General features: G+C 40.9%; 1 protein-coding gene across 3 annotated transcripts in view; it reads right to left on the reverse strand.

Annotated features, from left to right (window-relative positions):
• Positions 1–22,832, reverse strand: part of ANO4 (anoctamin 4) — a 250,595-nt gene that overhangs the window by 159,527 nt on the left and 68,236 nt on the right. The window contains exon 1 of one of the 3 annotated variants that reach the window (XM_063447228.1): positions 20,673–21,001. The exons of the other annotated variants lie outside the window; for them this stretch is intronic. Within the exon in view, the coding sequence (XP_063303298.1) occupies positions 20,673–20,742 (70 nt within the window). The 5' untranslated portion in view covers positions 20,743–21,001. Of the gene's footprint in view, positions 1–20,672; positions 21,002–22,832 lie in introns of those variants that run through there. 3 annotated transcript variants of the gene reach the window in all.

Genomic DNA, 22,832 nt, shown 5'->3' on the forward strand with positions numbered 1-22,832 from the left:
ATGCTCTCACAGTAAACAGGCCCAATACAAGATGTTGAATTCAGATGGTTTGCAATCTGCACCTTTTAGATCACTGGTCAATCATTCATGCGTGCACAAACCACACATATGTATCAGTCCATCATGGATTATTATCCACCACTTTCTTACAATGCAAAAAATAAACAACAATAGAATGCACTCTATTTCCAAAAGAAGATTAGAAGTTCTGTCTATATAAAAGTACAGACCCCGTGGGAAATTAAATACGGGAAGCTAGTCTACGAGCACAGTAGTTTCTTTTCACAAAACAATAAAGAAAATGACTGCTTTCTTGTGAAATTCTCAGAATCATCTAATTCTGCCCTAAAGTGCATTTCTCACAGATAAGAAATCGTTTTCTATAAGTAATAAACTGGAGAGTCTCATGTGTGTAGTAAACTAGACAATATTAGAAAAAGAGACACCGTATTAACTATTAATGGAGTTAATTAGTCCATTCACTACAAAAAAAAAAGTAATAGAATATTTATTGGAAATATAAAAAGTATAGCTGAAAATAAATACTGGGCAAAGCAGCAATAATGTGCAAAGATTGTTGTCCGGAGTCTCGGGGATACCTAAAACCATCATAATTATGTCATTATAGTTTAAAAAAAAAAAAAATATTAGTCCATCATGTATTCACTGTATTATTCATATTGCAATAAAGTCCCAATGTGAAATATAACCACAAGAGCAGACATATTTTTTTCACATGCTTTTTGTTGATACAGTTTTCAAATTCATTGCTTACGGTTGTGTGTTAGAAAATGTATGTATTTTTGTGAAGTGCAGTTTATACGAGGATAATATTAATATAAATAAATAATGTCTATATGTGGGCATAACTACCAGTGAGCACTGTTCCTTGCCCAACACCAAGCACCTGCACTATACAGAGAAATCTACAAAAAAGCCTTGTACTGTGCTCAGAGCTTTCCTGCCCAGCTGCTAGAATGCAGCCAAATCAACCGAACTAGAAGGCCATCTGAAAATTGGTTGGTAGGGTAGGTTGGTAGGGTGCGATTTGCAGCCTCTCCGAGGAGATTCTCCACTGAGTTGTTGAGCACAACAGCCCTTGGAAAAAGAGGAAGGCAAGAGGCTAGCCTATATATGCGCAGGATAGGTAGGACAGGTTCAAAGGAACACTCCAAGCACCACAACTAATACAACCCACTGTAGTGGTTATGGTGCCAGAAATGTCACGGTGCCATCTCACAGCAAGATGTGCAATTGCTTTATTACCGTTTCACAACTTACCTAAGTCCTAAATGCCACAAGCGCCTCACCAGGTGTAACCCTCCTTCCCCTGCAGAAGATCCCAGATGAAACTACACTGAGCAAAGGAGGTCCAATAAAAGACAGAGCATCAATGCACCAAAACCACTTTATTAAGAGTAAGTGTGTTTGGTGCTAGAGTGTATCTTAAAGAAATATATTTACATAATCAGCACAATTATTTTTATTTTCCAATGCCACTTGCCAAGAAATGCACAGCATATGGCGAAAAGTTCCCCACATCAACACTATAGATTCATTACAATAAACATGATTATAGAATACTCATAGTGTGCAATCTGTAAACCAAAGAATATAGCTGACTTATAGACATTTCACAGAGTAGAAGCAAAGTAATCAGTGGCAAATGTGAAATCTTGGTGTTGCGCTTTGGCGTTACCTTTACCCAACCAAAGAGCATTGAAAGAGGCCAGATAGAGCCTTGGCAGGACTACTGCCTTCTATCAAAGGCTGAGCAGTGGCTTTAAGTGATTTATCGCACAGTAGAACTCAAAGCGTGGCATCCAAAATCACAATTCAAAATCAGATTTAAAAAGCAAATCATGTTAATACACCAAATGTTCTCCTGTGTTATTTTTAATTCCCCACTTTTCAAATCACCTCACATGCCATCTTTTGCACTCAATCGTCATATTTTATCCACCTTTTTATATTTTGTTCCGCAGATCACCATCCATCCATCCATAGATCACCATCCATTTAATGATTTACCCATTATGTCCTCACCTTTATTTTCCACTTGCAATGCATCACCCCATGCCATGGTACTCAATACTTTCCCCTTTCTTTCCTATAACATATATCACGTTCCACAATTCCTTTCTCATGTTATAATCAACATTTTACAATTTCATACCTAGTTGCCATGAATGAACCCTGATCCATATTTATCCGCTTGTCTACATTATGTGCTCCTGCATTTAAAACAGTGTATCTCCGGTCTGACATAATGTAGTCATTGTATATTTCATCCATCAGTTTTTACTTTTCATCCCTAACTTACCATGTTTAAACTTTATGCCACTAAAACACCACTATGTAATATTTCATTTTAGTACTACGGGGGCCAGTGCTCTATTTCAGGTGGTAGTTTGCATGTTTTATCCTTACTTGCCATAAGTATCACAGTTTAGATTTTACCTCCAATGGCAATAGTGCCTCCAATGCTTTATTTTTTCAGTTACTTTCCCCTACAATATGCTTTCATTTTACTAGAATAGAAGTCTGCTTTCGATGATCTAGTGCTGTAGCCTGGAAGAAGTGATCTGTGTATCCATCAGACAGCACCGAATACTCTAAAGGCTCCCCTGGTACTTGAACAAATTAGAGTGCAAAAACATAGTGTCCCTTGCCTATCACCAAATCAGATAATGGTCACTATGAGATACTATGTTCACCCTAATCAAGGATCAAGCTCTCTCTCCATAAAATGTCCCTCTTGGCTTGCAATCAAGCTTCGGCTGGTCAACCAGCTCAAAAAATTATTTCACTGGACCCCAGATTCAGATCCCCCTCAAATGTTGTGCCTTGGGTAGTCACTTAGGTTTCCTAGAAGATAGTCCTATTCCAGCCAACAACAGTGTTAATTGACAAATATTTAACTCGGGCTATCTGTGCTTCATGAAGCTTGCAAAACTGCAGTGTCAAGGTTAGCATCACTGAAATAGAGGATAAAAACAACAGGATGATGCGTTTTGAAAATAAAAATGGGTTATGACAAAAGCAACCAACAATTTGGTAAAAACAGATAGTTATGAGACTCAAACAGAAATTAAAAGGTATATTTTTTTTTAATTGAGTTCTTCTTGACTGTGCTATAACAGATCAAAAAATTTGCCGTGCTATAATGACATAGTTAACATTGACTAATAGTATTGTATGTAGTGCTGATCTTGGAAATGTTCCGTCTAAACTACAGCTTATTGATCTCCAATCCGGCTAACATTTGTTTATTTTACAGTAAGCAAATCTGCAACATTGTAATGAAGCAGATACATGCGGTGGGGACAGGACAACCTTACGTATTAATTATGTACTATGTTTTCTATGTGCGTGCAGGTATCAGTAACCAGCATTTATAAAGATAAAACAGCCTTGCTTTTATTTGGGGAGACAATACGCATCATCTGTAGCCACTGCATTCTGCTAGTACTCAATGCCTGTCTAATGTTACAGCTGGCTTCACAGAGGCTTCCCGTGCCGGCAACGAGCTAAGTGACTCTCAACACAATCTGCTCAATGGGAAGTTAGAACAATTTATTGCACGGTGCTCTTTCAATCCGGCTGTTTATATTGAAGCTACGGAGGAAAAAAAAAAGACTATGCATCTTCTTTTTTTACAACCCTACGCAACCGGTTAAGTAGGCCCATAGTACCATTTAATGTGTTTATCGATACTGCACCTGCCAATCGGGTGGGGGAAGGGACCTACTGGAAATCAATGACTCATACTGAAAACATCAAGCAGATATCCTGCCTCTTAAAAGGAACTGATATCCAAGAAAAATACACATATTGCTTAGTTGTCTATAATGTGCGCAGTCAATTGGAGTGCATTTGCAATTTATAATTTAATGACATTGTGCAAATGCTCTTTGCTTTGATATATCATCTGTATAAAAATAGCCAACAATTTTTTCCTCCTTGTTATTTCCCTAATTATATACCACTCCCCATGCGTTTCACTGAATTTGCCAATCTCCTATCAGTTATCTCACCTCTCTCCACTAACTGGTGATCTTACTTGCATCCCACCTGCCAGTCACTAATTACTCTTCTCATGATTTGAACTTCCACCGACTGATCATTCACCCACAAAAGTAATCTCACATTGTACACAGAAACCTCACATGTAGTTATCTTTCTAGTCTATCATACTTTCAGCCACCCTTCTCTAAACATCAGTCTCCTCTCTCACACTCAATACTGTTGCAATTTCCAGCAACACTGCCTATTTATATCCCTTAAAGGGACACTCCACTACATAAATATAAAATACATACAAATCACTGTTTAGTAGATATACCCAAAATGAAAACCTACATTAATTTATTTCTCTATTTTTTTCATTGGGGTATATCTAAAAACAACTTGCAAAAGCTGCATTTCTCCTGTCTGCTGCCTTTGCAAGCCCTCCTCTTCTAACCCCGCCCAGACTCTTTGTGGCTGTACAATCACAGACTTCCCAATGCAGCTCAATGAGAATTCTTTGCAAGGTAGGTGCTCTGAGCAATTGCTTCCTCTTGAGCTTAGCTTCACTGAGCTAACCAAACAAGAAAGTAACAGGACATGTTCTCTGCTTGAAAGACAAGGAGGGGTAACCTGGTTAATTTATTAAAGAGTCAATTTCCATTGAATGCACTTCTAGTAAAATAAGAAAAAGAGGACACACTCTTCACACATACATTTTTTCAGCCACTAAAGTGCTTTAGGGGTCTGTAGTGTCCCTTTAATCTCCCTCTTGAACCACAACCCCATCACTTCAAATCTGTCTTGATTATGCAATTTCCCCTTCCTTAGCCTTAAAGAGAAACTATAGGTAGCAAAACTATTTTAGCTTAATAAAGCAGTTTTGGTGTAAAAGTCTAAAGCAAGTTAACATCTGTTCCAGCCTGGAGAGGTGTGGTTAGGGCTGCAAAAACAGAAACAAGAGTGATTTAACCCCTAAATGGCAGAGAATTTAGCAGGGAAACTGCAGAGGCATTATCTATACACTTCTTAATTAAGCTTAATTTGTTTTGATGGCTATAGTGTCCATTTAACAAACAAAACAAAAAACAATACACTGTCCTCCTCATGTTCCCCCTCTTCTGCAAATGCCCACTTGATGGTCCAATACACGAGTCTCCTGTTTTTCCATTTTCATACATTTGTATATTAATTCCATACATTAATATACAAATCTGCCTATCACTGGCCCAGTATTACGACTAAAATCTAATGTGTTTAACTAAAGCCTCTATCTGTCTCTTTTGCCTCTTCCACAGCCCCTCTGTGTCTTTTTGTGTCCTCCCAGCCTCTCTAGGTGTCTCTCTCCCAAGTCCTGATCTGTCTCTTTTGCCCCTCCCACAGCCCCTCTGTGCAGTATTAATTTTGGCGGACTATGACTAAAACTAAATTTCAATATAGTTTTAGTCATAGTCATTTGACTAAAACGCCATTTTAGTTTTAGTCGTAGTTTAGTCATCTGAATTGTTTTAGTCTAGTTTTAGTCGACTAAATCTCAACAATTTTATTTGACTAAAATTTGACTTAAATTGTAATTCGAAAAAATTAACACTGCACTGGCCATCCATTAAGAGAAAAATACATACTATATAACTACATATGTAAGTATGGAGGTTAAGTTAAATTAAAGTGAACTTTTTTCTTTCTTTTTGTATCTGTAACGTTATTTAATCACACTCAGGAAGATGCTCTGCACTAGTTGGCGATCAACTGAACAGAAGATAAGAACTTCTAAAATAAACACACTCTGTTAAGATAGGTTCCAATATAAATACTTTTCAGGAAGTGTGTAGGGAGAGTGTATGAGCCACAGCCGGGGGAGGAGTGGTTAGGGCTGTAGAACTAAACTGATTTAACTCCTAAATAGCTTCATTAAGCCAAATTGGTCTTGGTGCTTAATCTGACTCGTAATAAATAGATACCGTAGTAATACCTAAATATGCCATCAAATTAGTTAAAGTGATTAGTTAATTGCTGTATTTTAGAGAGAAAAAATGCAAACTGGCTGTTCTGAAAATATGCAAAAGCTGAGCCACTTAGAAATACTTTCATCCGTAACATACATGTCAGATAAAACAGAACTGCTTGAGGGAATAAATAATCTCTCATAATGACAGAACTTGAAAGGTAAAGTGTTCACATAAGCGATAATTGAACCAATTTCATGTCACAAAGATGTGCAGCACATGCTTCTAAAGCTGATATCTACCTTAATTGCATAAGAAAAAAAAATTGAAGGATCTGTATTTAGTCGCTAATATTAGAACTGGCATTGTGTAATATTCACCCCATATGATTAAACACACAAAAAAAAGAAAATTATTCACTATAAAATTATTTTATATGAAATATTATGTAAATGCATGTATGTTTTTATACTCCAGCTGTAGCCAGTGAGTAAGTTTAATTTGTTATTGTCATACCTTACACAATGGTTTCAAAGAATGTTGGGGGCCGTGTGAGGATTTTTGAGGATGTAAACCTATTGTTTAGTACAACATTCTAAAATAGAAACAATCACTGATCATTCCACCCAAGCCAACCATCCATCCAACACACCAACTATCCATCCATCGATCCCAACAATCATCCACCCATCCATCCATTCCAACAACTGTCAATCCTTCCAACCCACTCACCCATCCATCCAGCCCACTAACTATTCATCGATTGATCCCAACAATCATCCACCCATCCATCCATCCATTCCAACAACCATCAATCCTTCCAACCCACCATCCATCCAACCCAACAACTATTCATCCATCAATTCCAACAACCATCAATCCTTCCAACCCACCTTCCCATCCATCCAACCCACCCATCTATCCAACCAATTTGCAATTATTTATATAGAGTCAATATTCAGCGGATAAACCAAGGCAATTCATTCTAACTCAACAAATTTAACGAGAACAGTAGGTGAAGCGCTTTCAGGAGGACAGATATACAGAAGTAAGTGAAGAAGTCAAATGATTTGGATATGTCTGAGGATAGGTGATTGAAAGGAGGGTGCACAGTATGTGGGAGATAGCAGAGGAAGGTTGTAAGAGATGAAGAGTTAAAGGGGACCTACCATGCCCCAAACAACTTAAGCTCAAACAGATCCAGCACAAGATTTTATCTATACATTGTGCTAGCTGTTTTGGTGTGCCAAGGCATTCACTGACAAGGTAGAGCAGAAAAGACCTATGGAAACTCCATAACCAGTGCTTCTAGCGCCAGATAGGGAACATAGTAATGGAGCGGTGTGATGTCATTCCGTTCAGACAACGGCACACTGCCACCGAAGCCAGCATGCCAATGCCACTGACAAGATTTGCCCTGCTTGGGGGTGGTTCCCAAGCAGGGCAAATCAAATAAGACTTCAAGAGGAACGCAGGCGGAGCACAGCCAAGAGGCGGGTGTTACACAAAGGAACAGAGGAAGAGTTAGTAAAGCTTTATATTTTACTTTAGATACACCATGTTTGTTTGTGTTATGGTGTATTCAATGTTTATGTGAGTGATTTCAGGTAAGTTCATTTTTTTCACAACAGATTCACTTTGTGGCATGAGCTGATAGGCTTCTCTAAAAAACAGTGTATTTTTAAGGATTCTTTTGAAGGACTGCCGAGACGGGAAAACCTACCCACCCTTCCACTCATCCATCCATCCATCTATCTATCCATCAACACCAACCTATGTACTGTGCTGTGCATAAACTTCATTGATTTGCAATACTTAAGGAGAAAAGAAATACAAAAGAGGGAGAGAAATGTTGTTAATGATGCATGCCAAATGCAGTACTACAATTAGTCATCTCTTCAATATCCTTCTGGATGCTTAAAAGTCAACTGAATTTGTCAGATGGGAAGTTGCTCTGGTCTCTCTCCCATCTTAATTTCACACCTTCCAAAATTGGGAATGCAGACACAATTTGCAATTTTATTAACATGCATCCTCTCAACTAAAAAATAAAAAAATTACAGTATCCGATTCTCTTCTATTACCCTCATGAATAGAAAGTGCAGCTCGCACAGAATTCCTGCTGGCAATATGCTTGTATATGTCTCATAAAATGAGAATTAATTTTTATTTCAAATATTAGAAGCAGGAAGGAACTCTTCATACAAACGGGTTGCAACAATGGAGTCTGTACGCATGATTTCATACCAAGTCGAACATTCAACGGAGAAGCAAGGAAATATCGAGTGACTTCAGTAATTATTTAAAAATAATAAGTAACGATAAATATATATTTTATTAAAAGAAAACATTGATTTATATCATAAACTGATTACTGGAACTTTTTTTATGAAATGTTATTCTGCAGATGACAGAGTCCCTTTAATTTTGCAACATTTTGTTATTAAAATAAATTAGTAAATTCTGCTTTAATATAATCTACATCCAATAATGAATGCGTAAAATATATATTTTATGTTTTGATCAAGAGAGAAGGTCCTTCTATTTTATAATTGTATACATCTCCCACGTATTGGGTCCTCTTAACCATAAAATTATGTAATTAGTTCTAACATCCTCTTGCTCTTACATTGATGATATGGAGACCATTAATTTAGAGTCTCCCGTTTGTCATGATGATGTAATTATAACCTGCTACACACTACGCCGAGTATGTTTCTTACTCAGCAGTTCTACAGGACACCCTTCATTAGATTACCCTTGCAGTGAAAAGCATCATATATCTCACAGCCCCCGGTATTTCATCTCCACAGAATGTCTTCTTAAGTTGCGCAGTATTTAAAGGATGCTTCATATTTTGCATTAAAATTTCTTTACTAGAAAAGGCCCCTTCCCCTTGTACACTTCCTCTTTCTTTGATGCTCCAGCCAAAGGGACTGGGCCGGAAGATATTTTACTTCACTTTATTGTATTACACTATTGATTTAGTTTACTGATCTAAATGTGTTCCAGAATACTTTGTTTTGAGGATATTCTACTTCACTTTATTGTATTACACTATTGATTTCGTTTACTGATCTAACCGTGTACCCTATTTTTTTCTCTCCTGCTCCCTCCCTTGCCTTACCCCACTTTGGCTACATTGAAATAATCTCTTCTTCACTTTCCTGGCTGCCTAGAGCCTACACTCCTTACTGGGGCCCTGGCCCTTCTGGCCTTTCACTCCCCATCCCACTCATTTGCGTGTTGCGGCTTTTTGCATACTCTAGAGAAGGCTTCCCCAAACGCCGGCCCTCCAGATGTTGCTGAACTACAACTCCCATGATTCTCAGCCCCATCTATTTTATTCATAGAATCATGGGAGTTGTAGTTCAGCAACATCTGGAGGGCCAGAGTTTGGGAAAGCCTGCTCTAGAGGTTGACCCCCTCAATGGTAGTGTCCCCACATTATTGGGGCTTAACAAGGGTAAATCCCTAACACGGTGTTGAGACTGTTCACGTCAATACTACATCACTAAACAGTGGGCTTTGATTGCCTAATACCCTGGGTAAAGATAAATGCTGCCAGTTGCAGCCTCGGTAGTAAAAGCGATCTCTGAGATGCTAGTACAGGGTCCACCAGAGATGACAGGCCTTTACGTCCCACTTGCCTCTAAATTTATGGATTCTGAGACCTCTAAAGACCAAACATCCCCGTGTCCAAACAACACTAGTAGGGCACCAACACGTACCTTCGGAAAAACTAAGGCAAGGCCACTCTAGAAGAGATCCAACAAGTGGGACCTCGGGAACTAGTTCCTCTCCACTACCGTCTTCAGATAAGGTTGACTCTCTCCCTTCTCCCTCCCTAGCGATAGTTGACGAATGGAGAGCAGAGGATTCACTATCAGAGGAGGAAGAGTGGCAGGATATACCACATGCGGTTCCCCTTTATGTATGAGAAATTATTCAAGGTTACCCCTTTCACAAGGGAGACTCCAGCAAATCCTCGGTCAAGGAGGAGGACGGTACATTTCTCAACACCCACAGTGTATCTATGTTTAACCCCCGCACGATCAGACACCTGAGATTGTCTGAATGGGGACTGCCAATCTACCTGGCACACTTGATACATTCCTGGTTACAAAAACCTATTGAAAAAGTGGTGGGTGCTCGTCTCCAGATCGAATGCCCTTGCCCACTTCTCCCCGACAAGATAACACACATTCCAGAATTCAACATGACTGGGGTGATCTTTATGTCCAGCTCAGGTCGGGAACCCTGGAAGGACATTGGAAAAGGGCTTAAAACAGCCCAGGATAAACTACTCGACCCACGGGCTAAGAAACAGTTTTATACGGACTTGACACTCTCCCAGAGCACTCCACTGGTTGCCAAGAATATACGAGTAGGCGCAACGAGCTAGATGCATGATAGGTAATACAAATGTGGCCGTATGTGCCAAATGCCGCAAGGTGAACCTACTCAAGATGGACAACAAGCTCATGAAGCTGGGGACAAAGGAACTGGGTCCATTGGCTAACTGTCTCCAATTAAAACATGTTAACTTATACACCACCCTTAACAATGTGCAATTGTCAGCGTAACAAGTCTTCCGCAATCCTACACGATAAGGCAGAGGTGTTTTTGGCAGGGCTGGTCGGCTGAGGGCCTAAGCCACCAGCCGTTTCTGGTCCACAGGTCCCAGAACACAGAACACACAGTGGTATAGTCAATTAAAGATGGAGGATATGCATATGGATCTGCTCCTCGCAAATGATTGGTTCACTCTCCTGTACTTGAAGAACGCATACCTGTTGGTTCCAATCGGGGAGTCGTCCATTCATTCATTTCATTTGGCAGGACCGACCAATGCAATTCACTTGTTTACCATTCGGACTCAGCTCAACCCCATGGTGCTTCACCTTCGATCCAAGGGAGTCCGTTACCCCACCTGTCTAGACGACATGCTGATATTTATTTATTATATTTATTATATATTGCGAGTCCGCAACCGGACTACGCTCTCAAACGAAATTTATAGTTCTATTTTTAGAATCATTAGGTTTTATGGTGCAGTGAGAGAAAATCAGTTCGATCTCCATCCCAATTCCTTGGGTTCAAGGTAGCTTCAAAGAAATGTGCCCTAAGTCTTCCCACTGTGAAAGTGGCCTCAATTCACAAGGAGATTCATCGTACACTCTACAAGCCTCTATTCCCCCTTGGCTCCTCGTCCCAGTAGTGGGGCTCCTTTCCTCTCCTATGCAGGGGATCTTCCCAAGGCCCCTATATTACTGGGCTAGGTAACGTCTGGAAGACCATTAACTGTGGAAAGGACACACCTACGACCACTGGGTACTTGTATAACAGGAGGTATGACCAGGACTTCATTGGTGACTCCTACGTATGCCAGCCTGCAACGACAGAGCCATCTTCGACTCCACACCAGATTTCATAATGGTGTCGGACACCAGCCTCTGGGCTGGGGGACTCAATGCACACACGCTTTCACACGGGGCCCATGGTCAGGGAAAGAATCTACCTTTCTCATAAATTGCTTGGAACTGATAGCGGGATCCTTTGCAATCCGCAGCCTAACCAAGGACATGTCCGATTGATCTTCCAACTCCACATGGACAATATCTCAGTGGCTCAATACATTAACCACCTGGACGGAGCCCGATCTCATGCATTGACGCAGACAGTGAGGTACATTTACCGATTTTGCCGTCCACGCAACATCACTCTCCAAGCTGAGTTTCTTCCAGGGATCATCAATCTTACAGCAGACTGTTTTTCTCGCCACTGACGGTACAGCAGAAATTGGCAACTGAACACCTCAGTATTTGCCATGCTGAGAATGGTCAGAGGACTGTTCCACGTAGATTTCTTCACCTCACAGACGAACACACAAACTAAGAGGTACTACAGCTGGTTTCCAGACGCACAATGCAAAGCAGAGGATACATTTCTCCAACCTTGCGTTCCACTTTCTAGAGGTTGGCTAGAATCCTTCATCGTCTTCACATCACAGGGATCGCCATGATACTCATGACGCCACTTGGCAGAGTCAGTGTGGTTTTCGGACTTACTGGCTCTCTCTCTTAAGACCATCCACTGCTTCTTCCACGGTCTCCCCATGAACTCACTAGGAGAACCTCATCCACTGATCTTACAGGACAGCATGGAGCTGGTGGCCTGGAGTCTTTCAGGAGATCTTTTTCAGTCGAGGGACTATCGCAATCGACTAGAGTCCTCTTATGGGACTCATGGGCTCAAGGAACTAGACATAGCTACATCTCCGCATGGAACATTTGGAGTGGCGAGTGTTTGCAAAGGAACTACGATCACTGTAGTTGTACATTTTCATCACACCTTTTTGTCGGGTCATTTATACCATTCCATCAATGTGATACGATCGGCTATCTCGGCGGCTCACTCTCCACTTTAGGGTATACTTGTTAGTCAGGACCATTTAGTATATCGCGTATAACGAGGTATCAAACTATTGACACCCGTAGTCCCACAATACACTCAGTATGGGATGTAGATGTAGTTCTCCGCTTATGGGATTGGCTGGATGATTTGGATGATTCGGATTTTTTGCTTCGACAATTCTCGGCGAAGCTCACACTACTTTTCCATCAGGTTTCGGACGTTCAAGCGGTTTTTATGCGAATGGTTTCTCGATATCTCGAGAAGGCGTTTCCTTCACGGTATCACAGCGGGCCAAGACAGATCCTACATCCATGTCATATCTGTTTTTTTCCGGAGGCTCCCCGTGTCTGTGTGGTGAAACACTTTACTACGTTATGTAGAGGTTACTGCATCTCTCCTGTCTTCACAGTCAGGCCAACTTCTTATTTAATTTCCGTCAGACTTCTATTGCATCCTTTGCCTATCGGGCACAGCGTTAAAAATGCTAAATATGAAGCCTCCTGTCATGTTGTAAAATTGTAGATTATGCTAACGTAGTGTACCTATAATCTAAATTTTAATAATGACAGGAGGCGAATATTTTCCCACCCTTTTTTTCCCCCTCCCTGTTTGTATGTTTAATTGTTTTTTACTTCAATAAAGATTTGCATACATCGTAGGGGTGTTTATTTGGTTACCATGTGATTTGATGTATATCACACATATTGAGATTTCTTATTAATTTATTTGTTTAGAGTACTTGTTACATACAATTGGTATATATTAATGTATATATCACATACAGTTCATTTCAAAGTCCCTTTCATGTCTTTCTGTTTCTTTTCAGTTTGATTCACCTTCAGTTTGACTTCCACTGCTCTTCTCCTAGACACCACTGACTTCCCTGGCTGCAGTCTCTCTCTCCTGTCCCACCTGACCACTAGGAATGTTTCCCCCTCCCTGGTCCAAGGTAAGACTCAGGGAGGAGGGGAATACATTTTTAAAAACTTTTAAGCAGCCCCTAGCCCTCCTTCTACAATCCCTGTGCCCCCACTACAGTCCATGACCACCAGGGATAAGGTGGTCTCAGTCCCTGTGCCCCTCTCAGCCCCTTCTAAAGCCCCTGTGCCATCCTTCTACAGCCCCTGTGCCCTTTCAACAGCCCCTGTGCCCTCCTCTACAGCTCCTGGCCACCCACCAGAGCCCCTGTATTCCCCTCTCAGCCCCTGTGCCTCATTTCAGATTCTATGGCCCCACCACAGCCCCTGCTCCCCTTTACATCTTCTGTGCCCCTAACTATAGCCGCTGCCCCCCACCCACTACAGCCGCTGTGCCTGCTGTTACGAGACACACAGCTGAGGATGCATTTGGGGGAGGTGTGGGCGGCAAAATGCATCTTCGCCTGTTTAGCCAAAAATTCTTGCACCGGCCCTGCTGGCTCTCCACCATCTTAAAAAATTGACCAACCGCCACTGACATACAGCCTGAGCTATGTGCAGCTCTCGCCACAACAGAGAGCTCAGTCAACGTTCTTCATGCTTCAAGCAGACATCATATTAAAAAAATGGACAAAATAAACACAGGCAGCTCAAAACCTTCATTCCAGGCTGCCACACTGGCAGTCCTAATGGGTAGGCTTACAGCTGTAACAGTAAAATTAAAAAATAAAAACAATCCATGACTGAACCCTTTAGGCCACAAAGGGTATTTAACAATGGAAATGTGGGTGCTTAGCTGATCTAACTATGTCCTACACCAGCGATACAATGAAGCGTATAAAAGATAAAACCTAAATTAGCCTGTCAGGAACAGTGTATACGAAGCAGATAGAAAATATTACATACGTTTCCCCACTGGATAAAGACCGTTTTATGCTCTACTGGTTAATCCAAAGTTTTTATTCAAGCAACGGAGCTGCTTTACAGAAATTAAGCCAAATACCTAATTATGTCTGTATGACTGTGCTTCCCATCAGGTATGCTTTTTATAGAATACTGCATTAGCGAAAGTGAGTGCTGGCTATGGGCAGTCAAACTCTATCTCTGACTGCCAGAGGGGGAATATTACAATAGTAATACATTGAATACATTGTTTAGGAATGTCTCTGATAGATGATGGAAACGTCTCAGTTGACATTTTCCTTAAACTGTCTTTTTTCAGTACTTTAGATGCATCCACTGCACTAAAATTCTGTCTTTTAGCATTTTACTAAGTTAGTATTATTTTAAAGGAACACTTTAGGGCAGTGGTTCCTAACCCAGTCCTCGCGTACCCCTAACAGAATTTAGGGATTAACCAGTTGTGTCTGAGGTGTTTTTTAGAAAAAATCACAAAAAACAACAGGGTAATCTCTAAATCCTGGACTAGTAGGGGGTACTTGAGGACTGGGTTGGGAACCCCTGCTTTAGGGTGAGGAACACAAACGTGTATTCTTGACCTTATAGTGTTAAAACCCTATTTAGGTGGCTGGCACACCATTGCCCCCCACTTGAATAGCTTTAAAACGCACCTTTATTCCAGCGCCACGGGGGTCAGTCGGTGCTGGCTCCACACTCGCTGCGCCTCCTTGGCTGTGATAATCAGAATTGACAATCTCAGCCAATCCAATGCTTTCCTGTGGGAAAAGGGGCAGGGGTGAGGGCGCAGCCCAACGCGGTGCTGCCCGATCAGCATCTTCTGATGCTGAAGTCAGTGCTGCACATCGAGCAGCACTGACCCAGGAAGCACCTCCAGTGGCTGTCTGAGTGACTGCCGCTGAAGAGGAGCCTAGGAAGCAATGTAAACACTGCCTTTTCCATGAAAAGGCAGTGTTTACATAAAAAGGCCTGCAGGGACATGCTGTACACACCAGAACTACTACTTTAAGCTAGTAGTTGTTCTGGTGACTATAGTGTCCCTTTAAGTTGGTTTGGTAAGCCACAGATTAAACAAGGTAAGTCAATGGTTCCACTATAGGTGTGTTTAACCCAGCATTGAACCATTGCAGCTTCTACAAACCAGCAATATTTTTCATTATTAAGCTAAAATGACAGTGGGAATGCTCACAGACCATTTCAGTTAAATGAATTGGTCTGGGTACCCTTAGGGTCCCTTTAAAGGTAAAGTTAGTAGCACTGTTTTTGTTTAGTCTCACTGTTAAAGTATAAGCTAAATATACCTTACCATGGAAAATACATAGGGAAAGTTCCATTAAAACTGAATTGAAGAAATGTCTCAGCGTAAATAGGGACACAGGAAGAGATTCTACTAATCAATCTGTTACTTTATCTATTGGGTCAGATCTCATCCCATAAAGTTTAGTTCATGAAGCCTAGCCACAGAAGCAGTTCCACTCATCAGATGTGATGGGTGAAACTGAATTCAGCCATATAGCAGCAGCTATAAATCTACTGACAGCCCAGTGCACAGTTTTGGCTGGAATTGTTTAAAACATTGGCATTTTCAAAGATCAGCAGAAATGAATAGCTTCTAGGAAGTCAACACTTTACTATCCATTCAATTCATTGATTGTCTTATAAAATCTATACATTTAAGAGAAGCCTGTCAGTAACTTATACATACATGCCAGTTTAAAAAAAACAAAACAAACATGTTTACTAATTTATTCACTAATATTTACCTTGCAAAAAGCTAATTGGGTAGACACCTAAGTGGGTGTCCCTTAAAGGGACACTATAGTCACCCAGACCACTTCAGCTCACTGAAGTGGTCTGGATGCCAGGTCCCTCAGGTTTTAACCCTTCAGATGCAAACAGCATTTTCAGAGAAACTGCCATGTTTACATTTGGGGTTAAGCCAGCCTCTAGTGGCTGTCTTCCGGACAGCCACTAGAGGCGCATCTGCAACGCTGGAGGCACCCGCGGCACTTGTCGCGCATGTGCATTCGGCTCCGCTGATGTCTGCAGAGGGAGCTGACGTCGGCGGGGGAGGAGAGGTCACCAGCCCGGCACTGGAATAAGGTAAGTAGCTGAAGGGGTTTTAACCCCTTCAGCGCCACGGGAGGGGGAACCTGAGGGTGGGGGCACTATAGTGTCAATAAAACCGCTTAGTTTTCCTGACACTATAGTGATCCTTTAAATCTATTTTAAATGGTTTTACTCCAAGCACAATGGCACATCAGTTTTTGAAGTGGCTATGGTGCAGCTAAAAACCGCCGGGAGCATTTATTAGCCACCACAAAAGCTCCAGGCTGGCTAATGTGAATTATGTGCATATTATACATGCAGGCCCTCATTTGTTGGCTGAGAGCACAGTATCTGCAGAAGGTAGATGTCCACTCACCAGGGAACGGCACCAGGGTACTCTTGCTATCATAACCACCAGTGGGCTATAGTGCTTACATTTTAAAAATGTTTTAAGGCTGCATATAAATTACATAACTCCTCTATATAAATTAACAGTTTATTTGAATGGTATAACTACATAAGTTTGGTAACGGTTTGGGTTCAGTAAGAGTGAGGAATGCATTCAAAAACTCCACCAACTTTATTAGAATGTACTGGCTTTGGTGCTTTAGGGCCACGTTAAAGGATCTCTATAGTGTTAGGAATACAAAGCTATAGTGACTTTCTGCCCCCTCTGCAAACCCCCTCTCCACCCATAGCACTCAAAGGGTTAAAAAGCCTCTTAAACACTAACCTTATTTCAGCGCTGAGGTCCCTCGGCGCTGGCTCTGTCTCTGTCTTTTCAGACTTCATCACAAAGGAAGAACCTAATTTGCAATCAATACTTCTCCTATGGAAATTTAGAAGACACTACACATCCTCACACAAAGCTTGAGGACATCCACCATCGTTTCACAGGTTTACTCTGTGAAACAGCAGGAAGCGTCTCTAGTGGCCGTCTATTAGACAGCCACTAGAGGCAGTCTTAACACTGCAATGTAAACAAGATACGGGGTTAACGGGACAGGGTCACTGCATTCAGACCACTTCAAAGAGATATAGTGATCTGGGTGCCTATAGTGTTCCTTTAAGCCCCACATATTTCACATTGATTTTAACCCAGTTAGGTCCCCCAGGTTTTAGTATATGTTGTAATAGGTCCTGCTTGTTACGGGCAGCTCCGTAGACTTGCAGTTTTTAAATAATTTTGTTAGTGTAGTTTATTCTGAAATAAGATGCTTACATAAATGATTCAAGCACCATAACCACCACAACGTGCTGTAGTGATTATAGTGCTAGTACTGCCCTGGTGCCACCCCAATGTAAGTAGTTACACTGTTTGCTTATGGTTTTGACTTCCTACCTGGGATCCAATAAGCAGCACTTCCTGCCTCTTCCCTTCAGGTCTTGAGGGCCAGAAGCACCTGCTAAGAGCGTCTGTTACATATCCCCTCCTGAGCTAATCTCTCCAGTGTAAGGCTAGCTCATTTGCTGAGAGCATCACTCAAAGACCAGAATTGGTCTTTGGGAGGTTAAAGCCAATTTTAAAAACCAAGCTATAAAAGTGCTAAAAAAATATGAAGCATTTCGGGGGTGGGGCCAGATCAGCTCCTGCAAACCATGTACTATTAAGCCTGAAAACCGTGACTTTCAATAACTTAAATGACCAACAACTGCGACCCTCGGTGTGTAAGGGCCACCGGAGCCGAGGAGAGGCTTGCTCCTGGAGTTTTAGTCCCTCGGGGGAGAGATCTCTGCTGTATCAGACGGGACCTTGCCTGGTGGGGAGTGTAGTAGAAGCCGCTTCACTATCCTGCCCAACGGACCCCGACAGAAAAGCTGAACCATTGCGGACCTGGTGGGTGATCCCGGTCCTCGGCTCATAACAGCACTCAGAGGCAATACCACACCGCTACATAAGCCCAAGGCCCAAAACAAGATGGCCGCCAGACGTGAGGCCGCTACTCTGAAGGCCTGCTTACAGCCTACTCTCATGGTGGACCCGCTCGTAAAAGACTCTGAAAATTTGTGCACACGACTTTGGACAAAGCTGCAAAAGAGCGGAAAATCTCCTGTCCATCAGTGCCAACCTGTCCCTCAGGTGATACCGCCGAGGTGTAGACACAGGCGGACAGTGCAATCTGAGCACCAACCTCGACGGCACAACCTTCAAGCCAGCTACCTCTTACCTGAATCCCACAGAACGAGGACTTTGTGTCGTAGCCTGTAAACCAAACCATATGCTGAGTTAGATATAGTCCTATCAATTAACCCCAGATGCACTAATAGCCTGATACCTCACTAGTAATCCACAAGCCTCGGAGTTTAAATATACATATAGCTGTACTCCCACCGGTGCATAGGACAAGCTTTATGTCACTACTAGTTACCATTTACATGCCGAGTAATATTCCTCTGTAACACTCCCAGTGGTTTAAAACCTAGTAATGATCTGCTGTGTCATAAGTTAACCATGTCTAGAGAGAATAGCGATGTTATTCTACAATATAGGCAAGTTCTAGCAATGTTCTCCGCTATTCAACGCCTCCTAGCCTATACACACACAGCATAACGCATCTAGGCATTATATATCAACCAGCTACTGCTATACTAAAAAACATGTTAACACATTATACTTACACTAACATAGTTGACCTAGCACTGTTAAGCATCTATCACTTTATTTTATTTAATCTTACTCTGAAAATATAACTGTTTAGCCAAGCCTGCTAAAAATATAAAAAGGCGCAAATTTTCATGCCACTGTCTAACTTTTGCGAATCTTGAAATACGCTGTTGTGGCATCTGTTGATATCCTGTAACCACCTGCACAACAAAAATAAAGAATTTTTAGAAAAAATGTTAAATTTTTTGAAGCATTTCACACACTGTGCTGACTGTTTGGGAGTCTGCATTCCTAAGCATGCAGTTAAGAATTTGGCTGGCAGCCAGCTAGGCACCCATATAAGTTCAAAGTCCTGTTACACTACTCTTACTAAGAGTACACTGAGTTGTGCATGTCTACTGCACCTTTGAGGGTACGCCTGAGATGCAGGACACCAAAGAAATGCCAAAAATATATGCACTCTCCTTCAGATTCAGGACGAGTAATATTTGTATATCAAACCCCTTACAAATCTTCAGATTTCTAATATTTATATATATATATATATATATATATATATCTATTCTTTTTTTTCTATAAATGATTTTCAATTTTTTTTTTTTTTTACATATCCCTGAAAAGCCATCTATGGAAAATAAATTAAACAAATTATACCTCCCTCCCCTCCCCCCCCCCCCCCCCCCCCCCAATTTTGTGTGACCGGTGCATTTAAGATAACTGTTATTCCATTATTTGGAGGAGGGGGAGATGTAATGTATACATCCTATCGCCTGTTCTGTCTCACATCTCCAATAAACTGCAATGATGTAATCAGGGATGCTTGCGTCTCATAAAAACAGCTCCATGTTACTTCATCCGAGGCTACGATGATCATCATCAACGCAATCTACAAGACAACTGGTTACTACAGTAAATGTCGTCAGTCTGATTTCATTTCAAGGAAAAATAGATCATCAATAAATAGGACGTGGGATGTGGTCAATTTCAGTTTTGTAATTATAACTGCACTTCTATTGTATTCTCTAACTTACCAACAAAAGATTTACTTAACTGCTGTCACTCAAACTATTATAATTAGAGAATAAAACATTTGTCATGCTATCTTGCCATTCTCAGAAATCGTACTAGGTGCATTTTTAACTCTACATAAAACTAAAATGTAGGATTTGCTGTCTTTTAATGTTAGATACAGTTTTTAAACTAAAGGATTTAGGGACTTGAATTGATTCTGTCCGTCAGTATGTCATTTACAGAAACAATATTTTACCTTACTGATCAATAAGACCATATCAATAAGCATCATCAATAAACTGCATCAATAGCACACATGTGTCGATGGTGCTGAATTAATAAATAATATTACCCCAGGCTTGTTTTTGGCATTAGAGATGATATTCGCTACTTTAAACAGCATTAACTTAGCATTAATTAAATAATGTGGGCAAAACTGCGAATTAAAGACACTTTTTAAACTGTTTATCAATTCAATAGCTATTCCGTGCTCTAATACAAGGTTAAACACTGTATTGCTAAGGCAGATAGAAGAAAATAAGACTCAAGCAAAGATAAAGAAAAACATTGTTTAATACAAAAATGCCCCTTTGAGTATTCACTTTTATTCTAAGGCAGCAAAATCCGCTTTACGTTTCCCTGACAATGGATATTGTGTTGGATTTCACAAGCACGCAGTATCATATGGTACACATTAGACAGTTAATGAATGAAGGTCAAATACACAGAGAGAGAGAAAATACAACAAATATTGCACTGCAGCAAAGGACGGTGCTGGATGTAATAGATTCCTACACTCACCATATAAGCAGAGAATCCGCACACAGTAAGATAGGAGAAAGCTCTTCTCTTGCAGGTTTTCAAGGTGCATCCATAAGCAGGTTGAGAGGATGCGGGGTGACTGTTCCTGCACAGGCAGATTTTTTTTTTTTTACTAAGTAATAACCCACCTACAAAATTTAACCCAAGGGAATCCAGAGACTCACGCAAATTCCAGTTAGAATGCCTGGATTCTGTGTTCCATACAGATTAAGCAGGAATCAACTAATGTATCATTTTTCTTTTCTAAGGCTTGGGTTTACATGTGAAGAAAGGATATTGAAGGAGCTACTTCCATGTGTTATTGCTACTCTGTGAGATAGCATCAGTATTCGCAGTCAGTCCCCAGAAACATCCAATCAAGACAAAGTAATCCCAGCATGACGCTGGACCAAAAAAAAAATTGTGACTGCAAAGCATCAAAGCAAGGATTGGCTTTTCGGTGGCTGTGTTACAAAAGAAAACAATTTTCTTCACTCCACTAGGTGCTTTATCAATATCACATGTAACAGTGTAGTCGTCAAAAGACACCGGTGTCCCACATGTCTGGAGGGACACTGTAGGTCAAGAAGCCTTCTGTTCTGACAGCAGGCTGTGAGATGCATTTACTGCAGAGTCCCTGTGTGTTTTACATGGGAAGCAGACACTGGGTACCGACCAGCGGATATAGTAAAAAGGTGCAGACAGACCATTAGCCCAGCAAACAGGTTTAGATTTTGTTTTGCGTCTGGGAGGCAAGTATTTTCATAAATGAGGTATTGGGAGTTTTTCTCACTTTCTTTGGGAATTAACAATAATGTAACAAGGTTTCAATATCTACTTAGCGGACGCAAGGTCAAGTGGATCATTATATAATCTACCGTATAATGGAACATTTTACACAGAACAATGTTTAGTGAATTGATAAGGAATAGTAGTAACTATATGCAGCTGCATGTTGATATTAAAAGGGAACTTACCTAAGCTTCTTACACTATCATTAAATAACTATATGCAGGATTTATGTATTGGAATCATTATTTTAGGGGTTTGGGATTTTCAGAAATCACTTTGACATCACATGAGAGCTTGGTAAGGCAAGTATTCATCACTCAAATGGCACAATGCATACCTACAAACAAAAGGACACTTTAACTTTAGGGGTGTGGCCAAGGGCGGGGCTGTTATGAGATGTTTCAGGTGATTTACTCATAATTTATACACCTAAAATGTAATTTAGAACAATAACAGTGTATCTTATTTACAAAAATACAATTTATTGTAGTGTAAGACACATTACTTATTATTGCTGTGGAACTCTGTTATCCACTGAGACACACCAACAATACTGAACTAGAAGTGAAAGGAACACTATAGTCACCAGAACAACTACGGCTTAATGTACTTCTTTTGGTGCGTATAATCATTCCCTGCAGGCATTCTCATGCAAACACTGCCTTTTCAGAGAAAAGGCAGTGCTTACATTGCTGCCTAGGGACACTTCCAGTGGCAGTCACTCAGACAGCCACTAGAGGTGCTTCCTGGGTCAGAGCTGCACAACATGCATCTCTGTGAGGAGATGCTGATGATTGGCGCAGCGTTTTTCTCTGTCCTTGGCCGACATAATCAGAATTGATGATCTCAGCCAATCCAATGCTTTCCTATTGGAGAGCATTGCCTGAGATCATCAATTCTGATAATGTCAACCAAGATGGCAGATTGGGGGCGGGGCCAGCACAGGAAAATCTGTGCAGCTCTGAAATAAAGGTGATTTTCTACTGTATTTAAGAGGGGCAAAGGGGTCAGGGACCTAAATAGTGTTTTTAATACATTAGGGTCAGGAATACACATTTGTATTTCTACAGTGTTCCTTTAACTGCAAAATAAATCTAAGCAAAACACTTGATCAAATATTACTCGAACACTCACTCAGAAAAGAAAATGGTAATGGAGAATAATGATTGGGCATTCTTGTAAGAAATAGAAGTGCTTATAAAGCACACACTAATCAGCTCAGGATATTTTGTATATAGTGTTATTCATTAACTAATTGAACTCTCAGCAGATCCATTCTAAAGAACTACTGAGCTAGGATTTAAAGGTAGGGAATATTTACAACATGCAATGGGGATGATACTGACTGACATTTTAGGCAAGGCATAC

This window comes from Pelobates fuscus, chromosome 3 (assembly GCF_036172605.1).
Source record: "Pelobates fuscus isolate aPelFus1 chromosome 3, aPelFus1.pri, whole genome shotgun sequence".
NCBI lineage: Eukaryota > Metazoa > Chordata > Amphibia > Anura > Pelobatidae > Pelobates > Pelobates fuscus.